The 25,515-nt window shown below is 38.3% G+C and overlaps 1 protein-coding gene across 1 annotated transcript in view; it reads left to right on the top strand.

Annotated features, from left to right (window-relative positions):
• The window catches only part of antxr2.S (ANTXR cell adhesion molecule 2 S homeolog), a 113,364-nt gene extending 88,220 nt beyond the window's left edge, over positions 1-25,144 (top strand). Inside the window, exon 17 of the mRNA XM_018243549.2 lies at positions 22,101-25,144. Coding sequence (XP_018099038.1) covers positions 22,101-22,139 — 39 coding nt within the window. The 3' untranslated portion in view covers positions 22,140-25,144. The remainder of the gene's footprint in view (positions 1-22,100) is intronic.
• Positions 25,145-25,515: the final 371 nt, after the last annotated feature.

The raw sequence follows: 25,515 nt of genomic DNA, 5'->3' as shown, positions 1-25,515 counted from the left end.
TAATGTAACTATACCCTGTGGGGCAGAGTGCAGGTCATGCAGCTGGGCACCCCCTACCCCAGAGCAGATTTCCAGATGATTTTGCGTGTGCGAGAACTGCTGGTGGCCCCCGAGGGGTGTGGGCCCTGGTGCAGGTGCACCCCTATATTTTCACCACTGCATTGGGCACAATTTATGTGTTGCTGTCACTTTAAATAATTTTTAGTTCGCACATACACATCTACTTTGAGCATGTGTTATACTGCACTTTTATTGTTTATTATTTTATTGTTTATGGTTGTATTCAGTGTGATTCCTTGTAGTTTATCTACAACTGTATAATGTCTTATTGCAATTGTGCAGTATAGTACACCAGAAGCCAAGTGTGGTAAATAAAAATGTATATTCCTACACCACTTCCACCAATTTCCTGTGGTGCATCATTTCCTAGGATGCCTGGCAAGTAGTCACATATCAAGTTTTGCAGCAAAGATAGGAACTACACACACCATGATTCTTTAGGAAAGGAGTTTGTGTCCCAAAAGTTTGATTTTTCCAAACTGGTTGTGCAATAAATTTGTGAAGTGCCAAACAAGTGGTGATCCTGTCTTTGCTGCCAATGAAAAATGTAATTGTAAAAATATGCACAACCTACATTTAGGGGGTTATTTATCAAAAGCCGAAAAGTTCTCGCTATTTTTTGAAAACTACTAAAAAATTGTTTTTCCCTTTATAAGTCCGACCAGAAAAAAACGGATTTTAGTAACCTCCTAAATTTGCTGTCACAAATATGACTCTACACTAAATAAGACATCAGATTCTGATATGTGTTTTATGAAGTATTTGCTAATGTAATTATCTGTTTTAAATGTATGGACAGACTTTCATCCATATCAAATAATTTTAGTAACAGCATTTCAAGAAAGCGTGTTGCACATTGAGCATCAGAGTACATAGCTTTCTAACTATGCATGATGGGTTAATCTAAACAGATACAGACTTAAACAGTAATATACGCAAGCTTCTAAAAATGACCTTGTTAAGTGATGGAGAGAAGCATACAGAGACAAAGCGTGCCTCTTGAGATAAAATGGATTGATGCATATCAAGTGAAGGCACTAAAGATTTATTGTGTGTGGCAAAAAAAACACAGGTCTTTGCTTGTGCAGTAAGTGTTTTTGACAACATACACAGTTGAGGTTGATTGCTTATTGTGGGACTAAAAGTATTTAGCTGCTAAAAAGGAAATAAACATTTCTTCCCTACTCTTTAGAGGGTTGAAACTGCAACAGAATTGTGCTGCTAGTATCTTCTATGGCACAGTTGGCCTCGGCCATCTAGAGGCCCATGGGCTGCACACAGCATACCAGTATCCATTTTATGTCCCAACCTCACATGAATATTGCATAGATTACATTGATACATTTATAAATATCATTAAGAGATTTTTTTAAAAAGAACAGATGGAGTAAATGTTTTTGATTCTTTTTTTTTAAATACTTCACTTTTTGGTTAAACAGCAACAGAGTTATAGGGAGGCACATTTATCAAAGGTAGAATTTGAATTCATGTGAGTTTTTTAAAACTCCCCTAAACTCCCATGAACTTGAAATTCAACCAATCAAAATGTATTCAAATTTCCAGTTTGACCCTTGATAAATCTGCCCCTGTGTAGTAGATGATAGCAATTACCTACACAAGTTTTTAAGAAATTTCCAACATGGGAGTCTTTTTTTCTAATTAAAAAGCAATTGTAGCCTATGTCCTCTAACAATGTAGGGCATGTGTGTAGCAATGAAAAATGCATGTGATTTTGCCCTCCCAATTTTAATTGGTAACCCCAAAGCAGAAACAAGGTGTGAAGAAAGAAAGCCCATAGACTCTAATGTAGTATGCTACAAAAATTATACATTGTAATCTTCCAACCTACAACTAACCATTCACATAAATAAAGTAGTAAAGATAACATATCAGACAAGTTCTAGACATGAATTAACAGACAGCAATCATACAAATTGTATGTCTGAAAAATAGTAGTGACTATCTGCCATTGATATCATCAGATACATGCAGAGATATGACTAAACAACCGATCGCCATGGCATGAGAAATGTCTGGACGATCAACACATAGTCCAAAAATCTATGGCCAGCTTTACTCCCACACTTCTTCCTGTTACTGTAATTATTATACATTATATATTATATATGCATTATTTCTGGTCAGGTGATCTCTGAGGTAGCACACAGACCATCACAAAATGTTGGCTCAAGGTAAAAGGTCAATATTTACTTATATACGGTACATATCTTCCAGTATTAAGGCCACCATGGTTAAGTATTCATTATAGGGGAATAGTTTTCTTTAAAATTGATTTTGTAATGTTGCTTTAATAAAACAACTAAAAATGGTGCTCCAATCAAATCATAATTATATTTTAATCTTATGGAACATATTCTTCATTATTCAAAAATATTCAAAAATATGTGCTCATTTATAAAAAAAAAAAAACCTCAAAGATCAAAATTTCACGTGTGAGAAAAATCTTTGAAAAAACAACGCAAGTGCAGTGAAGTCATATTCTATATTCTATTTCTATATAAAATCACCAGCTTTAAGATGCTAAATTTTTATTACATTTTTGTGCTAAATAAATCGAAATCTATTTGCATTTTTTAACAGCAAATTTTTGGTCACAGTCCCTTTTTTTACCAAAATGAGAAATTTTTCATGGCACCTTTTTTCCCCGCGTTGGGGCTACCAATAAAACATTTTTCCTTGTTGACTGTAGAGGTTAGAAAAAATTGCGATGCACTAAAAAATCCAAGTACCTCTAAAACCCCTAAAAATTTGAGTTTTCTGGACAATTACTAGCAAGAGAAAAATACAGAAACCTCTAAAAGTCCAAATTGATCAAAAACAGTCCAATCAGATCAGCACAGTACCCACTGTCTTCTACATGACCTCGAAAACTTTTAATTTTGCATTAATTGTTTTCTTGGTTTTTACACTGGAATTTTTATGAAATTTAGGAAAACATTTGATTGTCAGTAAACAGGACCCATGGCAACTATATTGCTTTTTTACCAATATGTCTCATCTATAGAATATATATGTCTCATCTATAGAATATATATCATTAACTTACAAACACAGGCACAGCTAATAATACATAGTAACATAGTAACATAGTAAGTAAGGTTGAAAAAAGACACATGTCCATCGAGTTCAACCTTTTTTTTTTTTTTTGTTTATTAACTACCTATCTGCCAGTTGATCCAGAGGAAGGCAAAAAAAACCCATCTGAAGCCTCTCCAATTTGCCTTAGAGGGGGAAAAATTCCTTCCTGACTCCAAAATGGCAATCAGACTAGTCCCTGGATCAACTTGGACTATGAGCTATTTCCCATAACCCTGTATTCCCTTACTTGCTAAAAAGCCATCCAACCCCTTCTTAAAGCTATCTAATGTATCAGCCTGTACAACTGATTCAGGGAGAGAATTCCACATCTTCACAGCTCTCACTGTAAAAAACCCCTTCCGAATATTTAGGCGGAACCTCTTTTCTTCTAATCGGAATGGGTGACCTCGTGTCAGCTGGAAAGACCTACTGGTAAATAAAACATTAGAGAGATTGTTATATGATCCCCTTATATATTTATACATAGTCATCATATCACCCCTTAAGCGCCTCTTCTCCAGCGTGAACATCCCCAATTTGGCCAGTCTTTCCTCATAGCTAAGATTTTCAATACCTTTTACCAGCTTAGTTGCCGTTCTCTGTACCCTCTCTAATACAATAATGTCCTGTTTGAGTGATGGAGACCAAAACTGTACGGCATATTCTAGATGGGGCCTTACAAGTGCTCTATACAGTGGAAGAATGACCCCCTCCTCCCGTGACTCTATGCCCCTTTTAATACAGCTCAAGACCTTATTTGCCCCTGATGCTGCTGACTGGCATTGCTTGCTACAGCCAAGTTTCTCATCTACAAGGACTCCAAGGTCCTTTTCCATAATGGATTTGCCTAGTGAAGTCCCATTAAGGGTATAAGTGGCTTGGATAATAAATCTGACCACCATCAGATAATATCTGTGGGCTCTTTATCCCACTTTAAAATGAATGAAATATATATGTATGTGTATATGCATTGAATCTGAATTGCTATGTAATGTCATGTTACATGACTGAGACTGAGAATAGTCATGGTTGTGTTAATAATCCAAAAAAGTACCAACTGAGTAATTATATGAAAAAAATTTAAAATTTTTAAATAGCAGTCAGTAGTCAGGAGAATGGCTTTAACCTACTGAAATTTCTGCCACATGGCATTCACTTGCATTCATGGCTATTGTGAGGAAGCGAGATGGCATAGTTGTTAAAAAGTACCCGTTTAACTTCACAATAGTCAATTTGTTGTGGGTACGGCATTTCCCGGTAAACATCACTTTCCTTAACCATAGGTTTGCCCACCAGAATTTTTGTCTACTCAGTTTTAGGGACCTCATAATCCTCACACATGATTTCAAAAGTCCATAAGTAGTTATTAATACTTTCTTTGCCCTCTTTAAAAGAAGGGAAGTCGGAATGTGTTAACATTACCACATGTTTTGAAAATTCTGGGCCTGTTTCCTGATGATGTGCCTCCCATAATTTGAGATGCTTTCTTGACTTTCCTTAAAAATCCAATGCCAGCAAAAAATTAGTCTATGGAAGACAAGTAATAATAAGTAAGCTCCAAAGTCCCAAGCAAATATAAAAGTTCAAAATAAATTATATGGTAACTGAAGCAGTAGATCTGATATGCAGAAGTTCTTTCCTTTCTGAAGACTGTCTACCAAGTCTCTCCTGGGGGTTCCTGTTATATCTATTCACCCAGCCTCCAAGCAAGTGACTATTGTTCTCATGCAGTTGAGTGGAGATGTATTGGTGTCTAGATGACAAGATTATGTCCCCTCAGGTGGTTGTGCCTATTGTTCTATTTAAGTAGATGCAGATTTGGTGGATCCTCTGGTGGTATCCATATGATTAAGTGTTTATGACACGAAATGTGGAAGACACAATAAATATTTTTTACTTTGCTTTAACTATCTGGTGAAAGACTGCCTTTATTTGAATGCCTGCTCCAAATTTATCTTTTGGTATCCGTAGTTGTCTGATTCCTATTGTGTATACAGACAGTGTCGGACTGGCCCGGCGGGAAACCGGGAAAAAACCCGGTGGGCCCCGACCCTTAATGGGCCCCCGCCGGGCCAGACCCCTCTCCCGACAAGTTTGTTTGAAAAAAAAAAGATTTCTATAAGCGCCGCGCTGCTCCATCTGCGCATGCGCGCAGCGGCATTCATACAGATCCCTGAGCGGCGCCTTTCAAGCAGGAGCGTCGAGCCGCGCCGTCACGCAGGCGCGCAGTGCGCATCACAGTAGGGGGGTGGGGGGGTCAGGGGGTCAGGGGGCCCTGGACAGTAGTCCCGGTGGGCCCCGGGCCCCCCAGTCCGACCCTGTATACAGACACACCTTCAACATGTTGTTAATCCTTTGGACTAAGATTTTAGAAAAAGAGATCAATTTCTCCAGTGTTTGTGACAGATCTTCACCCCTCTTCACAGAGAGACATAAAAATAAAACACTAAATTAAATCAGTAAAAAAAATCTGTAAATTTAGCAGAAGTGTGCACCCACAAGGGATACACACAGATAGACATGGACAAACAAACGTAGCCCTAACAAAGGCTCTTGGTTCTCACAGGTGAGCAGGCAAGCAGAAGAGGGAAAAGAGTAAACTGAAATCTTAGCTTCTACTCTAACCACAAAGGAGGTGCCACTTGTGCACCTCTTTATATAGGCAGTGAAAGGGCTGTAAAACGATTGAATGAAGTGGAAGGAGAGGGGAGGATAAAATGATGCGTTCCTGGTGCTCATGTTGTTGTGGTTTTTTTTTTTGGTTGGGTAACACGTCTGGTGATTTTGTGCGTGGTTTCTTAAAATGCAAAAATTTGTGCCAAACCCATACATGGCGAAACAAATCCACTCATCACTAGTTGCAAGTGTAAAACAATTCTCCTGACAGTGACTTGTAGCACTTCTCAATCCCCAACTTCCACTCCTTTTTTACAGTTCCACAGTATGAGCATTGTAACATCGTGTAAAAGGGTTAAGCAAACAATTGTGGAATGAAAAGCAACATGTGCCACTTAACAATGACCTTACTTCCATGGAAAAGACACTGAAAGATGCTATTTTTTTTCTGAACAGCTCACTGATGACCAGGAAACATTTCCTTTTACATTAGCTTCATCATTTAACTTTCATTTGCACCATCCTTTGGGACAGTTGGAGTAAAGCCCCGTGAACACTGCCTTGTCCAAATGGTAGACTTTCAAATAAAAAACACACACAGCCCTGACATCATATTGCAATTACTGTTATAATGTTTACTAAGCCTATCTAGTTTCTGAATCTTGACTTTTTCTGTAGACTTCTAATAGAAATAAGGTTATTAGACTATGATATTTTCATTTTATATTTTCAAAATCCTGCATAATCCTACTACTCAGCAAAACCTCAACATCTACCCTATCTTATTACAAATGGGTCAATATGGTCAGTTATGGAAATATGAATAATAAATGCTATCATATAATTTAACCTTCATTGCCATATTCAAATATATGCATTCCTATAACTTTTTTATCTTGGAATTTCTAAAGTTTGCCCCCCCCCCAAAAATAGAGAACTAATCTTCTCTTTTCTTATTAAAAATGTTCCTTTTATCATATTGCTGGGACCCACATAACCAGCATTGGAACCACTCTTTAAAATCTGCTCCAAATGGGTGTCCGCACTAATATCTAGTGCTGCCCCTGGCACCTAGTGGGGCGCTGCCGCCTGAGGCGGCAGCCTCAACTCGCCTCATTGGCGAAGCACCCCTGGATAAACCCCAGTCATAGGCTGCAGGGTGTGATTCCCTGATATCGGCACTGTAGGTTAAAATGTAGATGGTTTCTGTAATCTGCAAGTTTATTTGGCCATGATATACAGTATCTAGTAGAATTAAGTCAAAGGCAACTGGACATTTAGGTGGTTATTTATCAAAATCCAATCATTTATCAAAATTTATGATGTTGGATGAAACTTACAGATGTGTGAAAGTATGATCCAGTCACAATGGTACCATGCTTTTCATTGAGGCAGGTGTTAATCTTTCAATTTACATGACTGGAATTGTGAATTGTCAAGCTACATCCTCCTCAATATGATGTCAGTAACATCATATCCTGTATGCCGGAAAGTCATAAAAATTGTAAAAAACGCTTGTGTTTTTTCATTTTTTAAAGCAGGATTGCCTTTAAATGTCCTAACTATTAACAAAAAGTAATAAAAGTGGCCACTTCAAGCTTTTGCACCAACATCTCTAATAAAGACATCCATACTAGTGATGAGTGAATAGATTCGCCAGGCATGAATTTGCAATACATTCGCAAATCTCTCGCGAAAATTCATCAGTGAAAATTCGCCTGCGGCAATTTCCGATTTTCACGATTTTTACATGAAAACTTTCAAAATCTCGTTTTTTTGTGAAAAGGTTCGAATTGCTCGATTTTGCGTGAAAATGTCCGAATTTCACGAAATTATCGTGAAAACTGCAGAATTTCACTAATTCTTCGTGATCTTTCTGTTTCGTGAATTTTTGGCCGTTTCAGTAATTTTGCAGGAAGTTCACAGATTTTTTGGCGAAGCAAAACGGGAGTCCATACCACCTACATGTACCCCCTATTCAAATTGACCTACGTGTAAGAGTACTTACAAAGTTTCGCTCAGCAGAATTGAACGCCAGTGAAAGATCACTATGAAATGGTCACGCTGACGAATTTATGCTAGCAAAAAGTCCTGGCTAAGGATGGGTGAATTTGACCCATTTAGTTTAGACAAAAATTTGCCACAGGCAAAATGTCGCCGACGCCCATTAAAGTCTATGGGTGTCAAAAAAATGTCGCGCAGTGAAATTTTTTTGACATGCATCTTTTTTTTGACGCACAACGCCATACAAGTATATGAGCGTCATTTTTGCGGTGAAACACGGTGAAAAAATCGCCCATCTCTAGTCCTGCCAACAAAATGATACAAGAAGCTAAGCCAAGATGCATACTGTGTTATTACATAGGCAGCTCTACCGCATTATGCAGATAGAGGTAGACATACTGTATGTCAGCAATGATGAGAATACAACAAGCTGTAAACTGGTGACTGAGAATGTTAAATCTGGAGTTATTTACAATCTCAATATGCGCCTCAGATAATCAGCTGCTATTTTTTGCTTGGTCCCAATTTGCATAACATGCAATTTCTTTAGAAACTGCCAAATCAGAAGACTTGCTCAGGGCAAGCTCAAAAATGTAACTTAACAATCTTTCAGCACCGAACTAATGGGTAGGAAGGGCAAACATTTACTAAACAGAACTAAACAAGGCCAAGTTGGACAGAAATGAAGAGATAAAAGATGCACTGCTCCATGTTGTGTTAGTGTTCAGACACAAGTGAAATTGTATTATAGAGTTAACCTAACCCTAATAAAGCTATTCACCCAAATATAAAAAATTTGATTTTTTAAATACATTTTGATTGGTTGTTTTTTCAGAATTTTGAGTTTATAGAAGTTGATGGGCGTTTTTAGGGGCGTTTTCCGAATTTCGAGTTTATGGGAGTTGATGGGCGTTTTTAGAAACTCCCATAAACTCGAAATTCGACCCTTGATAAATCTGCCCCTAAAGGGTTGAATTTCTAAAAACGCCCATCAACTCCCGTAAGCTAAACATAAAAAAAAATTTTACATTTTTTTTTTAGAAAGTCCACCAAATGACTCCAAATTGATTGTTGGAGGTCCCGCATAGGCTAAAACACCAATTCGGAAGGTTTTAGATGGTCAATAGTTAAATTCAGTACATGATAAATTTCAAAATTAGTATTCTTAATTTTTTTAAAATTACAATGTCCCACAAAAATGTTACTATTTACATGCAAGATAAAAAGGTGTTCAACTGTTACACAGGCCTTGAAACTTACTGCTAGCACCAATCCACCTTGATTTGGTAAACCAAACACAAATTATGGCAGATTATATTTTCTGTCACAACTTTTTAGGTGGTTTACATTGGTTATACAGGGCACAAAGTTCCATGCCCTTTATAAAATGTCAAAACCTTTGGACTGTATATGGTCACAAATCAATTTACTTTTCATATCTTTATAAATATTAGTTGGTGTCTTGTGCTATTCTTGTAAACTACAGTAAGAGGTGCAATAAATAGTGTGTATTTTTTGGAAATTTGTTACCCAGAAATCTCTGAAAAACTGCAATGCCAGTGATATTTAGATGATATTTAAATTAACAATTCTTATTTTTTTGAATGATTTCATTTTTCTTTGCTGCTCCTTTTTATTAATAAACCCCTTATACTGCAAACCAGATCTAGAGCATCCTGGATAACACATCATATACCTCAATTCAAAATTTTAATACAGTTACCAGATTACACATACCTGCAGCATGTTTTAATGCCATGTCTATGTAACACATGAAGCGGAAAACTAAATAAATAAAATATGCTCATTTGTTTTAGAATTTCCATCGGTGACTTGGGAATGCAAAACGGTCGCAAAAATCTCAGCTTTAACTTTGCCAATTGCTGTATGCCTGTAAGTGCGCTGCAGTTATTTGGAACATTTTCTAGGTTGGCACTGGCATCCTTTTGCTAGATTACATTTATGCATTAGTACCATCTGTGCGTGCTGCTCCTTCTGCAAAATAGCCCTGGCCAAACGACTGACATATATCTGAAAGTGCATTAAAAAAAATAGGAAGAAAAAAAATAGATGGTAAACTTACATTTTAAGCAAAATTATATAGCAAACATGAAATAGAGCAAAAATGGTAAAAAAAAACTTAGATTAGTTGTCTGCACCTTAATCAATTAGCTTTTTCTAATATGCAGATATTTCTATGAAAAATAATTATAATTGTTTATGATCATATTTTTATAATTTTATCTTATCTTACTTCTTGTTATAGGAAGCACAGAAGTCAATGATTTCAAAACCTGGTGCACTTGATTTCCTAGAATCCTGTGCAGATGCGCATCACAAATTCAAGTTGTACTGTTTCTTGTGAGCATCCTTCATTCTTTGGAGGAGTGGCATCTGCCAGGAGTAAGAGTATGTGGGTCAGTGCACCACAGTTGCACAATGGAGTGGTTATCCTTTAGTTAATATGAAACGTAACCTGTATCTAGGTAAAATACCCTGCTCATATCTAGTATACTACCTACAGAATTGTATCATTTATCTAATAAAGTTCGATGGTTTGTGAATGAATGCAGAAATATAATGTAATCAATTCAATTTCCAAGTTGTACTGTTTCTTGTGAGCATCCTTCATTCTTTGGAGGAGTGGCATCTGCCAGGAGTAAGAGTATGTGGGTCAGTGCACCACAGTTGCACAATGGAGTGGTTATCCTTTAGTTAATATGAAACGTAACCTGTATCTAGGTAAAATACCCTGCTCATATCTAGTATACTACCTACAGAATTGTATCATTTATCTAATAAAGTTCGATGGTTTGTGAATGAATGCAGAAATATAATGTAATCAATTCAATTTCCACCATATTTCACAGAACAACGATTGGTTAGTTCATGGATTAATTTGGGTATTTTTCAGCTAATCAGTGGAACAATCACAGCTACTTCTGTGTCAAAGCAACAATTGCTAACAAGATTGTCCTTTACTGTTCTTCCTTACTCAGAAGGAGGGACATATGAAGATAGCAAGTTATCAACATGAATTAAACATCTTCACTCATAACTGCCACCTTCCAACAGTAGACAATAATTTGTATATTGAGTAAAGGCGTTGCCACAATTATGCAAAAGGAATATTCAAGATGGATGTACTGTCTAACTGCCAGCGTTTTCCAGCGTTTAACCATATAGAGCCATAAAAATCAGAGTTCAGCTCTAAATACACCCAGCTCCTTAATATGTGATGTGTTAAATGCCACGTTAAGCTTACTGACAACATAAATATTTAACTATGGACTACTGTGGGAAAGAAAAAGAAAAGATGACTTTAGCATAAAAAAAATGCCATCCTCAGCAGTTGGGCCATCCAATTTTTCCCATCTTACAGTATTTATTATCTTTTTCAATGAACTGTGGTATTATCTCTTTCATGAATTGCTTGTGATTATTAATATAAATGAATAGCACATTACCAGAATGGTGCATGTATAAAAAAATCTTGTTTGTAAGTAGGCAGGCCAGCCATGTTTTCCTAATATTTTGTAAATAATCATTTCTTGAGTTTTTGAGAACTAAGCAATTTATCTCAATTGTTTGATAATTAACAATGCAGCTATTACATTTATGATGTTATACATAAGCATTATGCCCATGAGCATAAAAATTCCTTAAATCACTTATGAACCACCACTGGGGCAGCCCTTCTCTAGATGATTCATTTTACTATCTCCTTTTGTAGAAGTGCTGCCTTCTAATTTATGTACATTTGTATGGTACTAGATACAGACTTTTAAGGTTCATTCTTATCACAACCCCCATGTGGGGCTTAAAGAAACCATTGATGTTTTCAGTTAACAAATGTCTGATCATATCTGGGTTTGGATTCAAATATCATCCTAGCAATCAGTTTATATACTAGATAACATAAAGAGAAAGAGAAAAGTTTGACCCATAAGTTTGCACCACCCCACTATTACAGTCACAGATTCCCACCATATGAAACGGTATTAAAACATAACTTTTAATAGTAACAAATAATAGAGGGCTGGCTCACACATACAGGCAAGGAGCAGCATGAATGCAACATAGTATCGCATTGTGGTGACTCATTGGCCACGTATCAGCTGCACTGGCTTAGAACAAGGCTGCCTGAATACAGAAGACAGAGTAGCAGTATCCCTGTTTCTGCCTTAGTGTCACTCCAGCTCCTTAGCATTAGTCACCTAGCAATAGGATTGCATTCATCTGCCAATCCTTTAATACCGCACTCACAACCTAACAGCCCACAATAGAAGTATAGGAAGTTACTTACTGTGATCAGTCACCTATTACGAGTTCTATTCCTCTAAAATCTGTCAATAAGCTGGTAACCCCTGAGTTGATTTAGCTTGCTCTCCTAATGATATTTTAACCTTGGTGACTTCTGGACAGATTATTATTTGTTGTTATAAAAAGTTATGTTTTAATACCGTTTTATATGGTGGGAATCTGTGATTGTCATAGTGGGGTGGTGCAAACTTTTCTCTTTGTGTTATCTATATATCAATTTGACCCTGCACATCACTTTTTTATTTTTCATTTCCAACTAATGGAGGGTGCTACAGATTGTTCTTTGTGTAAATGCAGTTTATATACCAATTTGCAGACATAGAGAAAACATTAAATTAATAAACAACCACATAAAAAGGCTGAGTTTACCTTGAAATTTTTAAGAATGTCAATGTCTACATTGGAAAAGTTATTATGGGCACTATGTAAAGTATTACACTTTCATAATGTTCTACTTTAGACAGTATCAAATGTTAATAGTTTACTTTTATGCTTTTCTATGTTGCTGTTACAACTCCAAAACTACTGGGAAATATTAAGGATTTGCATACTGATAACTTAACAAGCTTATTAGCCTGTCATCATTCAATGTTCTTCTGTTTTACTGTTCTGCTGGGAATGATGTAAATGTCTGCATAAACTTTGAATGCTGTTTTAGTATTCGCTGATAATTAATAATTCTGATAGTGTTTTAACCAAATTATTGATATAAATGACACAGACAAGCAAATCTTTCACCTTAATGTCCTATATAGCAGATAATTAAAAAATATACCAGATAATGGGACAGACTTTATTTTATGAGCAAAAACTTATCTCATGGATTAACTTTAACTTGATAGTTATTCGTGTATAGGGTAATATGAAATTGGATTAGGTGATTACAGTTTTCTAGCCAAGCTAAACCTTGTGAAATATGTTGTGAATGAACATCCCAACGTTGGATGGCTTCAAAATAGCAGAATGTGCCCCATGCAAAGCAAGTCATACTACAAATTTGGTTATATATGTTTTGTGTCAGTAAATGGGCGGACTTTGGAGAAGAGCAATTGCTGTGCTAGATGGGGTATAATCTGTTTGCACTTAGAATGGTACTAGAAGCAAATTACACGGCAAATTGTGTCTCATGCATAGCTATGTCATACACAGAGTTGGTTATAAATGTTGTGGGGCAGTATGTTTTGCAATTTTAAAGAAACGGAGGTAAGGTACTGATAACCCCGCTATTCTTTGCCACTACACGTGTAATAGCTAAATCAATAAAGTGCTTCTTTGTCTGTAATTTTCCCAAGCATTAAAGATCCCTACATTTTCTTCTTGCTTGGAAAAACACTGGTATTCCTATGTTTGAAAGAGAATGAAAGATTTGGCAACTATTAGTTCTTGCTCTGCCATTTACACTTCAAATTCTACTAAGACACTTATGGGGGAATGTAATAAAGGTCACAAAAAGAACAAATTGAGTAAATAAGAATAAATAAAATTTAATAACATTTAATACAATTGAATTTAATGTAATATATTTTATTGCATTGCGAATTTTAATGAAGTGCTTGATGGTGTCTTTTGGAGCAAACATAACTTTTTCAGTAAGAACCTTTATTACATTCACTATGCATTGGCGCAAATGATAATATTTGCAAACCTTCCTCCACTGTCGTAAGTGATAGCTGCACAGTTTCTGGGTTCTCAAAAGCTATATTAAATTCATGCAAAGTAAAAATGTGTTTGCACAAAGGCAAAACTTTTCTCATTGAGAATGTATTTCTTCCCACTACCGACTTTAATTACATCCCTCCAATACACTGACAGTCCCATATAATTTACAGTCTCCCTGGATGTTCCTGCTTATCTGTGCCAATATATTTGGCCCAAAATAGAGTCCAAGCAGCCTATTTATTAAACTTCAAATTATTCTGGTCAAGTTTTTAATGGGGAAATCTTGAATTTCTAGAGGGAAAAAAACCTCATAATTTTGGAGATTTATTATGCTCCAAAGCTGCTAAAAATTTGAATCCAAAAATACTCCATCTCAAACATGTCGAAATCATCTAAAAGTCAATGGCAGATGGTCCTTTTAACAATTGGAACATGTTTTTTGCTTTTTTTTTTTTAAAGTTTTTATTTATTAAGAACAGTTGGCAGTACATCAAATGACAAGTAACAGAAAAGTAGAAAGGTTGCACAGCGACACAATATCACACGTGACACTATACATCATAAGTTACCACATTCCTTTTAATTTACAACGCTCACACAGTTCCGGAAACCATAGGGTATATGTCTATCCATTGACCCCATACTTTGTCAAACTTCTCAGGGTGACCACGGGCTTCATATGTAAGCTTTATTAACGGAAGCATATGATTCACCATGTTAAGCCATTGGTTAATTGAGGGAGGCATAGGTTGAATCCAGTGCATGATAATTACCTTCCTTGCATAAAATAACAGGGATCTATACATTATCCTAGTACCGCTTTTAGGAACTAGCTCATCTATTGCCCCCAGAAGGCAGGCTTCAGGGGAGACTACCTGGGGAAGGGCTAAAGTATCACTAAGCAAACAAACCACTCTTTTCCAGAACCGGAGTATTCTTGGGCACTCCCACAACATATGGATAAAATCCGCATTAGCCTGAGCACATCGGGGACATGCCGAAGACTTATCAGGGAAGATCCTACTCAGCCTAAGAGGGGAATAGTAATAGAAATGCAATATTTTAAAACTAATCAGCCTGTCTTTCGTTGAGATAAGGTAATTATAGGCTTTGTCAGTAGCCTCATCCCACACATCATCAGTTACCGTAGGTAGAACTCTCTGCCATTTCCGCTGGGCTACTTGGAAGGGAGTACTCCCCGCCTCCATTAAATTCCTGTAAAGGCATGATACCAATTTGCGCGGGTTCTCCGCATGTAATGTACTGGAAACATCAAATTTGTGAAAGGAGGGTATATACCCATCAAACTGAGCTTTAAAGGCATGCTTTAATTGCAAGTATCTGAAGGGGTTGATTACTGTGTCAGGACATATCTCTTGCAATTGGGGGAGAGTGACAAAGACCCCATCTTTCAGGATGTCTCCGAGTTTTTTGATCCGTCTATTGGACCAGTACAGAAAATCAGTGAGGTAGCGGAGATGCGGGAGATTGGAATTCCCCCACAGTGGAGTGTGGTGGGAGAACAAAGTTGGAGACACCTTGCACAGTCGGAGAGCCAGCTGCCAGGCCATATATGGGGCATATAGAACTGGGGGAAGCTGGGGTAGATCTTTCAATTTACGCATGGGACAAAGTGCCAAAGCTTCCAAGGAGCCCAAGAGCAGGCCATGTAATAGCATATTGGGGTTTTCGGGATCAGGATTAAACCATTCATGAATATGTGATAGTTGAGCCGCTAAATAATACAGCCAAAGGTTTGGTAGACCTAGACCCCCACACGAAGGTGGAGCCGTGAGGGATTCCCAGGAAATTCTGGCCTGTTTCCCTGCCCATATAAATGATATTAACACCGTGTTGACTTTCCGAAAAAATTCCTTCGATAATTTGATCGGAGTGTTTCTGAAAAAGTATAGAAATTTTGGGAGAAAAACCATCTTAAAGATATTAATCTTCCCCCATAATGTCAGAGGCAAGTTCTGCCATTGAGTAGAAGCCGCTGTAAACTGAGCCACCAGTGGACCTAAATTAAGCTCAGGGAAATCGGTAGCCTTTGATGTCACAGTTACACCTAGGTACTTTATTTGGGCTGCCCAGACTAGTTGGTGGACCGGGGTTTGTTGATGTGGGGGGATGTTATCTATGGGCATTATGAGTGATTTACCCCAATTTATCTTCAGACCAGAGTATATACCGAAGTCCTGTATTATATCTAAGGCCGACTGAAGTGTACGACCCGGATCTGCCAAAAATAACAGAATATCATCAGCATAGAGGGCTATGCGTTCCTCGGATGTCTTGTAGCGAAGTCCAACTATATTAGGGGCATTCCTTATACTTATGGCCAGAGGCTCTATTGCTACTGCAAACAGGAGAGGGGAGAGTGGGCACCCTTGCCTGGTGCCTCTATGTAATTGAAGAGGTAAGGACAGGGAGTTATTGACCCGAACTTGAGCGATGGGCGCTGCATAAAGTAATTGAACCCAGGAGATGAATCTGGGGCCAAAGCCAAAAGCCCTTAACGTTTCCCATAAGTATGGCCACTCAATGGAGTCAAAGGCCTTGGCTGAATCCAGAGACACCACCACCCTTGAACCCGCATTCTCATGCACGACCTGCAAGTTGGTATAGAGTCTCCGCAAGTTAACAGTAGTGGACTTGCTAGGCATAAATCCTGACTGATCCGGGTGAATTATTGATGTTATGACTTTTATTAGTCTGGAAGCCAAAATTTTGGCCAACAATTTGGCATCTGTATTTATCAACGAAATTGGGCGATACGAGTCGCACAGATCAGGATTTTTGCCGGGTTTATGGATTAGCACGATCAATGCAGAGTACAAAGACGGTGGTAACTGCTTTACCTCAGATGCAGCCCCCACCATGTGTACAAATTGTGGAATCAACTCTTTAGCCACCCGCTTGTACCACTCAGCCGGTAGACCATCAGGGCCTGGTGTCTTGTTACTAGGGAGGGAGTGGAGTGCCACTGCAACTTCAAGCGGAGTAATAGGGTTATCTAAGTATGCTCTCTGTTGTTCATCTAATTGAGGACAATTGATTCTCCCAAGATAGTTAGCAATATCAATTTGTGAGCAGGTAAGTTTTGATGTATATAAATCGGCATAAAAGTCCCTAAAAGTCTCGGTAATTACCTTTGGGGATGAGGTAATAGTGCCGTTGTTTGTTATTATTCTTGGAATTAATGTGCTGGGTGTAACGCTTTTTGATAGGTATGCCAGAGTTGCTCCGCCCTTTTCCCCTTTATCAAATAGTCTTTGTGTCGTGTACAGCTCCTTCTTTTTTGTGAGGGAGGTAATAGCTAATTCTAGGGCCTGCTGCGCCTGACACATTAGATTGTGATTAGCGTCTGAGGGGTCTACAGCATATGCTGCTTCGGCCTGTCGTACCACCTCTGTGGCGTCATCTACCAGTTGTTTAGTATGATTTCTCGCACCCTTTATGGCCCTGGAGAGGGAATCCCGAGCAACCGCCTTGGATGCGTCCCAAGATATATTAGGGGAGACTGTATCCTTATTGATGTCCCAGTATTCCTCATATTCCCGGGTAACTGTCTCCTGTACCTCTTTGTTTTGCAACCACAATGGACTAAGCCTCCACATTTTATCAGATGACACATCGCCCACCTGGAGTGATATCATTAGAGGGGAGTGGTCAGAAAAGGCCCTAGGGAGGTATTGAACTCCCGAAACTAGTAGCAGAAATTCGGGGGATGCCAGTGCCAGGTCTATTCGGGAAAGCGTATTATGGGTAGCGGAATGACAGGAATACTGTCTGGTTGCTGGGTTTTTCCACCTCCATATGTCCCTCAGACCCATCGTGTCAGCCCAGTGTGCTAGTGGTGTTAGTGCTGTTGTTTGGGATATTAATCTATCAAGTGCGGGATTCAGCGGGGAGTTGAAGTCACCCATTAAACAAACAGGAGCAGGGGGAAATTCCAATATCTTATTAAAGACTTTGTCTAGCGTGTCCATTGACATAGGAGGAGGAAGATATATATTCGCTAAGAGCAAGGGAGTAGAGTTCAGTTTGCAGTAGAGGACAATATACCTTCCGTAAGTATCCAGATGAATCTTAATTAGCTCAAACATAATGTGTTTCCTGACCAATATTGCCACTCCCCGGGCATAAGTAGAGAAGGTCGCATGGTAATGGTGCGCTACCCACGCTTTTTTAAGAGCCAGGATTTTCTGACCTACTAAGTGGGTTTCCTGTAATAAAAGGAGCGCCGGTGAGTGGGTTTTAATGTATTGGAATAACTGTGCCCTTTTAAACTTTGAGTTTAGGCCCCGTACATTCCAGGAGCAAATTTTGATGGAAGCCATTATGTTACACCCGAGGTGGAGCTACGCAGGATTGGAATGTGTAAATTCGGACGGCTGCCAACCATCTTTATACCAGTAGAACTATATACATAGCATAGAAACCGTTCAAGCTTCATAACTTCCCAACTTGTCCCTTCCCTCCCCTGCCCGCTTATGCAACTTAGCAAGCCTATGACCCCCAAACTTTTCGATAAATGAGGTAAAGATAGCTTACGTAGGTGCCAGTACAGTTCCCATTATGTAGGGCTAACAGCCCATGCAGATAGGAATGGACCAATCCAAACTCCGACAGTCACTGAAAATGCAAAGTCCACAGTCCAATATCCCAATAGAATAGTATAGTATAGGAGTGTTACCTGCCGGTGAGTATGGAGTCAAGGTGCCAGAGTAACACCCCAATATCTTGTGTGGAGAGGCAGCAAAAAATAACTTATCTCGTGAGCCGCATGCCTATTGTTGCTTGCGTAGAGTAGAGATTTGGGCCTCTGAATTAGACGACGTCGCCGTCTTGATCTGGGGGATGTTGTCGTCGCCCCGCGGGGTGCTTCGATTCAATCCACTGAATAACATCCTCTGGGTGATCAAAGAACAGAGTGGAGTCTCCAGTAGAGATGCGCAGCTTCGCAGGGAATAGCATAGCGTATTAGATCTTTAGTGTACGCAGTCTGCGCCGCGCCTCTGTGAATGAGCTGCGTTTCCTCTGAACCATTGAGGAAAAGTCGGGATACAGGGAGACTCTGGCATTCTCGTGGATGATTTCCCCTTTAAGCCTCGCTGCGCGCAAGGCCGCATCTCTGTCCTTAAAGTTCAGCAACTTCATGACCACTGGACAGGGGGGAGCCCCTGGAGGAGGTCGGCGAGCTGGTACACGGTGGGCCCGTTCCACTGCAAATTGTGCCGAAAAGGTATCAGACCCCAGCTTAGTCTTAAGCCAATCCTCCATGAAGGCCTCCATCTGAGGGCTTTCACTACCTTCGGGTAGGCCAATTACGCGCAGATTCGACCTACGTTGTCTGTTTTCTAGGTCGTCAACATGCTCAATGAGCAAGCGCTGATCTCGTTGTAATTGCTGAACTTGTCTCTGAATTGGCGGCATATCATCCTCCAACGCCCCAATGCGTCTTTCGGCCTCAGTAGTGCGCTCCCGGAGCTTGTGCACATCCTGCCGCAACAACGAGAGATCCACTTTGATCTCCTCCATTTTGGATGTCATCGTGGAAGTCGTGTCAGAGATCTGCATCGCAAGTGAGGCTCTGGAGTCGGTAATCGCTAGCATGAGCGTTTGCAGCGTAGGTTCCGGGTTGTGCTCATCGGCGCATTCAGATTGTGGGGAGACAGGCCTGCTGTTGTTTAATTCGTCAGCGTCTTTCTCCCTAGCGCCGCCGCCGCCATCTTGTCGATGCGGCCTAGCAAACATCTTTGGGATGTTCTCGGATTTGGACTTCGCAGTGCCCTTAGAAGGCATTATATAATGCTGTGGGTTGTCGGTTCTCTGCTGGATGCCGTCCGGCTCGAAAATATAGGCAGGAATCGGGTCAGGATATGTATTAATACGGGAGCTCTGGCACTGCACGTCTATCACGGATCACATCGTAGCTCCGCCCCCCATGTTTTTTGCTTTTAGGTTGTCAAAAGTTTTGGGCTTTTAACGCTGGTCATAAAGTCATAAGATTCCATAAGATTGGTCAAAACTGGAAAAAGTTGAAATTCGACTATTTACCACCTAAAACCTGCCAAATTCCTGTAGAAGTCAATGGCAGAGGTCCACTGACATCTGAGGTTTTTTTTCGGAGGAAAATTCAATTCGTATTTTATTCGTATTCGATACGAATACAAAACAAATTTTCGAGTTGTTCCCATATACAGTAATTGAATTTTAGATGTTCACATTTTTTTCAGAAGTAACCTACCATTCAATTTGTGAGTATATTTGAATTTATTAGAGTAAAACAAAAATTTACATCAATTCGAAATTCGACCTTCGATAAATAGTGTCAAATCAAAGTCACACAATTTGAATTGACGCACAATTTTGTCACAACGTTTTTTCATTCTGACTTTTTCCATCTTATTTTTTGATAAGCTAGGTACATTTGTTGATGGGACTGAGGTAAACTTTGTTTTAATAAAAAAATGGGAACATTTTGAATCATGGGAAAAAAGTTTAGTTGGGGCATTTACTGTCTTTCACAGTGCTGGGAATACATAAAAACACAAGCAGAACTTGTAAAAATAGTAGTGAATTATTTCTCAGTGGTTCAGAATTGGGGCCCAAACCACCACCCAGACTAGGGACCACTGGGAATAATATCCTGGTACACCAGTAAGCCAGTCCGACATGTTTTCTCTTGGGTTTATTTTTATTATTTTAGTGAAATAATAGTATTACATTGTTACTGGATCTTAACCAATTACTTTGCATTGAAAATGCACATTTTATTCCAAAACACAAACAAAATAAAACTTGCTATGCATTATGCTATTTTATTACTAGAAAATTTGATGCAGCCATTAGCCAGAGTTGCATTGTCTTCTGTCACTGAGAGGACTATGGAAATCAAATGTATCCTGGCATGTAGATTCTTTAGAGGACCCAGTGGTCAATGTCATTAACTGTGAATTCATTATGACTGTGATGGATCCATCTATCAGATTTTACTGTGAAGACTTCAGCTGATGAAGCTGACAGCTGGAACACAGTGGCATCTAGAGGGTTGTTTTGTGCAGTATTGTGGCATAGCAAGATCGTTCTGCTAGTGTAGTTCTACAGTTTAATATTCCTTAAAAGTAAATTATTGAAATATTTCCTCTTCTAATGTCAGAATACAATTATTTTGGTATCAGATATCATTAAAGAGAGACCCCCTTAAAAACAGAACCATAAAAAGGATTATCATGCAGTTCTAAATATCTATTTGCAAGTAGTATCTTGAATGAACTGAATACTTTTTTACTCTGTTATACAGTATTTACTGTATATCTTAGTTTTCATGTGCCTACTATACAAAAGCAATCCACTTTTATCTTGAGTGTATTCAAACTTACTTATTATTTACCAAGACCCATGTCTAGGTTGGAGATTAAAATGTAAACAGTAATAATAACAATTATTTAAAGGGTGTTCAGGCTACATTGCTTGCCCTATGTAAGAAAGATAGACAGAGAAAGAGAGAGAAATAGACTTGTATTTTTCAAGAATATTTAATTTGAAAACAGTTAAACCTATAATGCTTTGCATTAACTAGATGATTTCTTATGATTTTCTGCTGGGATACCACTGAAACAACTTAGAACCAAGTGACTAACCCATCCTTCCCTTTTTTTAAGTCATGATCAGGTTTAGATATTATCCATTCTGTATTTCACAGGTGAACTACATAGTAGGAGAGACAGAGAGAGAGAGAGAGAGAGAGAGAGAGAGAGAGAGAGAGAGAGAGAGAGAGAGAGAGAGAGAGAGAGAGAGAGAGCAATTACACAACAATGTTTTCTTCACCCTGTTAAATTGTTGGGGCTGTTCACCTTTAAATTAACTTTTAGAATTATTTTACTATTTATTTTTTGGTTTTTGAGATAAATAACTTTTTATTCAGCCGCTCTCAAATGAAATAGCTGTTTCAGCAATCTGGTTGCTAGGGTCTAAATATCCCCTAGCAGCAATACATTGATTTGAATAAGAGACTGGAATATGAATATGAGAAAACCTGAATAGAAAGATGTGCAATAAAAAGTAGGAAAAAAATAATACATCTGTAGCCTTACAGAGCAGTTATTTTTTAGGGTATTAGTGACCCCCATTTTGAAGCTGAAAAGAGCTAGAAGGTGGCAAATAGTTCAAGTTTCAAGGCCAGTTAAAATTAGCCATTCTATAACATACTATAACATACTAAAAGTTAACTTAAAGGGGAACCAAGAATATCAATGAAATGGCAGTAAATATTGAAAACATTGTTGGATCTCAAACCTGTCTAACCAATATGCTTTATTGTTTTTTTTCAGGGTCGTTGTATTAATTTCTCAAGAGCCCCATCTAATTGAAGCAGAAAATACCCCGCTGCGTAGTTTGTTGACAATCAACAATCAAAGGAATGCCTCTGAATATCACTGAAGATTTCTTGCCTTCCTCTGAAACACTAGCCTACTGCTTAAATTTAAATATGGTTTTGCACAGCTAACCTTTGTTATATTTAACTTTTTTTTGCCAATTTATAGTTTGTAAGCATTATATTGCAGCTTGATATAAATCAAAAGATGCAATATACTCATAAGTGACAGGGGAAAACCAGGCAGAAGACAACCAAACCAAAACCAAACTAATAATGGCCAGTGGACATTTTTTTGCCATAAAATGTCCTTATTTAGAGAAAATAGGCTGCTGGCATGCTGAGCCATTAAAATAGACACTTCAGGCCAAAAGTAGAGTAGATAGTTTCCACCAGGACAAGCAAATACAAAAGTTCACCACCTTAAGGCAATGTCATATAACAAGCCCTTTCCAAAATATCTCATCACCCTGTGCCTTACAGGTAAACTTCTGGCTCAAATTTTGCTATTGTAGAACTGAAAAGTGCACACGCATTGGTTTCTGAAGGTATTAGTAGGCAGTAAGATTTTGCCTTTTTCTATTTTAGAAGACATTTTTATTTATTATGCATTTAAGAAGGAAATTATCAGAACAATATTCTGCAAGCAAACTTTATCGAGAGGTAAGCTGAGGTAAGTTTGAGGGACTGCAATGTCAAGACCATGACACATTGTCTGCAGGTTAATTTCCCCCTGCCTACAAAGTCTAGATGAATAAGTACCTTGCTTTACACATAACATGTAGCTTTGAGGCATATTACTTATTATATATTTTAGAAACCCAAATCCAAAAAGCTGACATTGCAGAGGATTCAATCCCCCCTCCCCAAATCTCCAAAGGTTCTTCGTCGTCACAATTCAGCAACTCTCTTTGCACGAATATTTCAAAGTTTAATTAATATAATTAAAGGCAACAGCAAGCAGCAGCCTGTGAAGATTTTGCTCATCTTTTTTATGCCTTTTGACATTGAATGACCTACCACTGTATGTGCATTACTCACAAATCAAAGGAATTGTGTATTGGCTATGATTCAGCAGTGAAAAGATCTCCTTTCCTCAATTGATACTAGGCAAACAGAAGAGTGCCACCCATCACAAACAAACTGTATATATGATATTATTTTGTGAGGAATGTGTGTGTTGTGTCACGGTGACGATCCTAAATTATGTTAGCATGAGCGGAAACACTGTGGGGGAGGAAGGAGATAGCAGTTGAAGAAAAAGGCTCAAATGATCTAGTCACTTTCGATACTCTACTTCAAATGCAAATGGATATTCGAGTCGAAACCTGACAAATCGCACCTGCTTTGATGTGAACTGGTATAGACAATGACCAGTGGCTGGGTCAATGGGATGTCTCTGTGCGAGCAGGAAGTCTTATCAAATGACACTAAAAATAAGTTCAGCAATCATCACATTTATGGGGAAAAGGCAAACATTTCAATAAGAGGCATCCTGGGCTGAAATCTTCTTTGCGCTCTTCATCTGAATTCCAAGGGACATAAATTATTCGATTGGCCAATGTCCAAATATGGCACTACCCAAAGTGAGCATCACTAGTATTTGCTTTACTTTTTGGTTAAGAATACTGGTGATATTTAAAATTACCCTAAATGGTTAATGCACTTATAACTGAATGTGTTTACATATGTACATAAACATACATATTCATTACAATACCCTAGTTCCTTGTTAGGGTTGCCATCTGTCCATTTTTGAGCAGGACAGCCCGGTATTTTGAAGGGCTGTCCGGGTCAAAACGGCCTGCTCAAATTAGGAAAACTAGGTATAATTCCTGTGATTGGCATGGCAATTGACCAATCCATGATCATGATGTAATAGACCCACCCCCGATGTCACATCCCCTCCCTGCTACATCATGGCCCCGCCTCCTGCTACATCACAGCCCGCCTCTCCCTGAGTTAGTCAGGCAAAAAGGTGGCAACCCTATTCCTTGTTGAGCGGAGCCTGTTTGCAGTGAATATGCTTCCACAGCCATCAAAGCTTTTTTTCCACATTTCTAAGCTTTACATGAAAAATACATTAGATTTAGAAGTATTTTATAGTTTTTATGTATACAGTGCACCATTCAACTTTTACAATAAGACGAAATTTGCAAAACAATTTGCTGTGTAGGTAGCACTATACTTTTAAAGAAAAATCTTTTTTTCTGTGAAATGTCTATATAGTATTTAGTGATGTGCTGGTCTAGAAAAACTCGACCCGCACCCAGCCCAGACTCGCATGCCCCCCGATTCACACCTGCACCCGTCTTCCTTTTATAGACCTGCGCCAACCCGCCCATGATGTCACAAAAGGGGCGGGACAGGCAGTGGTGTGCCAGAAATCGGCAGTGTAAAATGGGGCAGCATGGTTGTCCCGAACCAGCCCGGTTTATTGGCTGGCCCACATATCACTATTAGCATTGCAATGTTAATACAGAACATTACCAACGCACATATTTGTTACTTAAATGTTGCTGATTTTTTAAATATGCAAACTTTTTTAACAGAAAAACAATGTCTAGTTCATTTGGTAGCAATTAGTTCCCAAATATACAAAAATATAAGTTGTGCCTTTGTACATATTTGGAATAACATTGGTTTCTGCATCATTTAATTTTGTTGCCAAATAATTTGAAAGTGTTTTAAATAAAAGAAAACACAAGATTATAGCAAAATGTGTATCTATTGTTTACAATATCCCAATGGGGTTATTTTTATAAAGTTTTATCAATTTATTGATGATATTTATTAAATGCGCAGTGCCTTTGTTTTTAAGAGCCTTTTAAATGTTACGTTTGTTCAATAGGTGATAACACATTTACAGAAATCAGCAAATCCTTTATTAATTGCTATATTTTATTTTTCTTATGCTCAACTTTTGCATGTTGCTAACCATCCATAAGAATGTGTGTACTTTGTTATATTTCTAATTGTAATAAAATACAATTGAAGTGACTGAACTCTGTGTTTATTAAACAACCAGCTATTATAAAAAAAAATGGGGGGGGGAATTAAATCCTGAGCCTATTTTTATTATAGTACTCTTATTTAATTGTGCTTAAAGGAATTGTTAAGTGTAAAAATAAAAACTGGGTAAATGGATAGGCTGTGCAAAATAAAAAATATTTCTAATATAGTTAGTTAGCCAAAAATGTAATGAATAAAGGCTGGAGTCATTTGATGTATAACATGTCAGTCTGAACACTACTTCCTGCTTTTCAGCTCTCTTGGTTTACACTGACTGGTTACCCTGGTTACCAGGCAGTGACCAATCAGAGACTTGAGGGGGGCCACATGGGTCATATTTGTTGCTTTTGAATCTGAGC

The sequence above is a fragment of the Xenopus laevis genome, chromosome 1S (assembly GCF_017654675.1).
Source record: "Xenopus laevis strain J_2021 chromosome 1S, Xenopus_laevis_v10.1, whole genome shotgun sequence".
In the NCBI taxonomy this organism is placed as follows: Eukaryota; Metazoa; Chordata; class Amphibia; order Anura; family Pipidae; genus Xenopus; species Xenopus laevis.
This window is presented reverse-complemented; position numbering and strand designations above follow the sequence as displayed.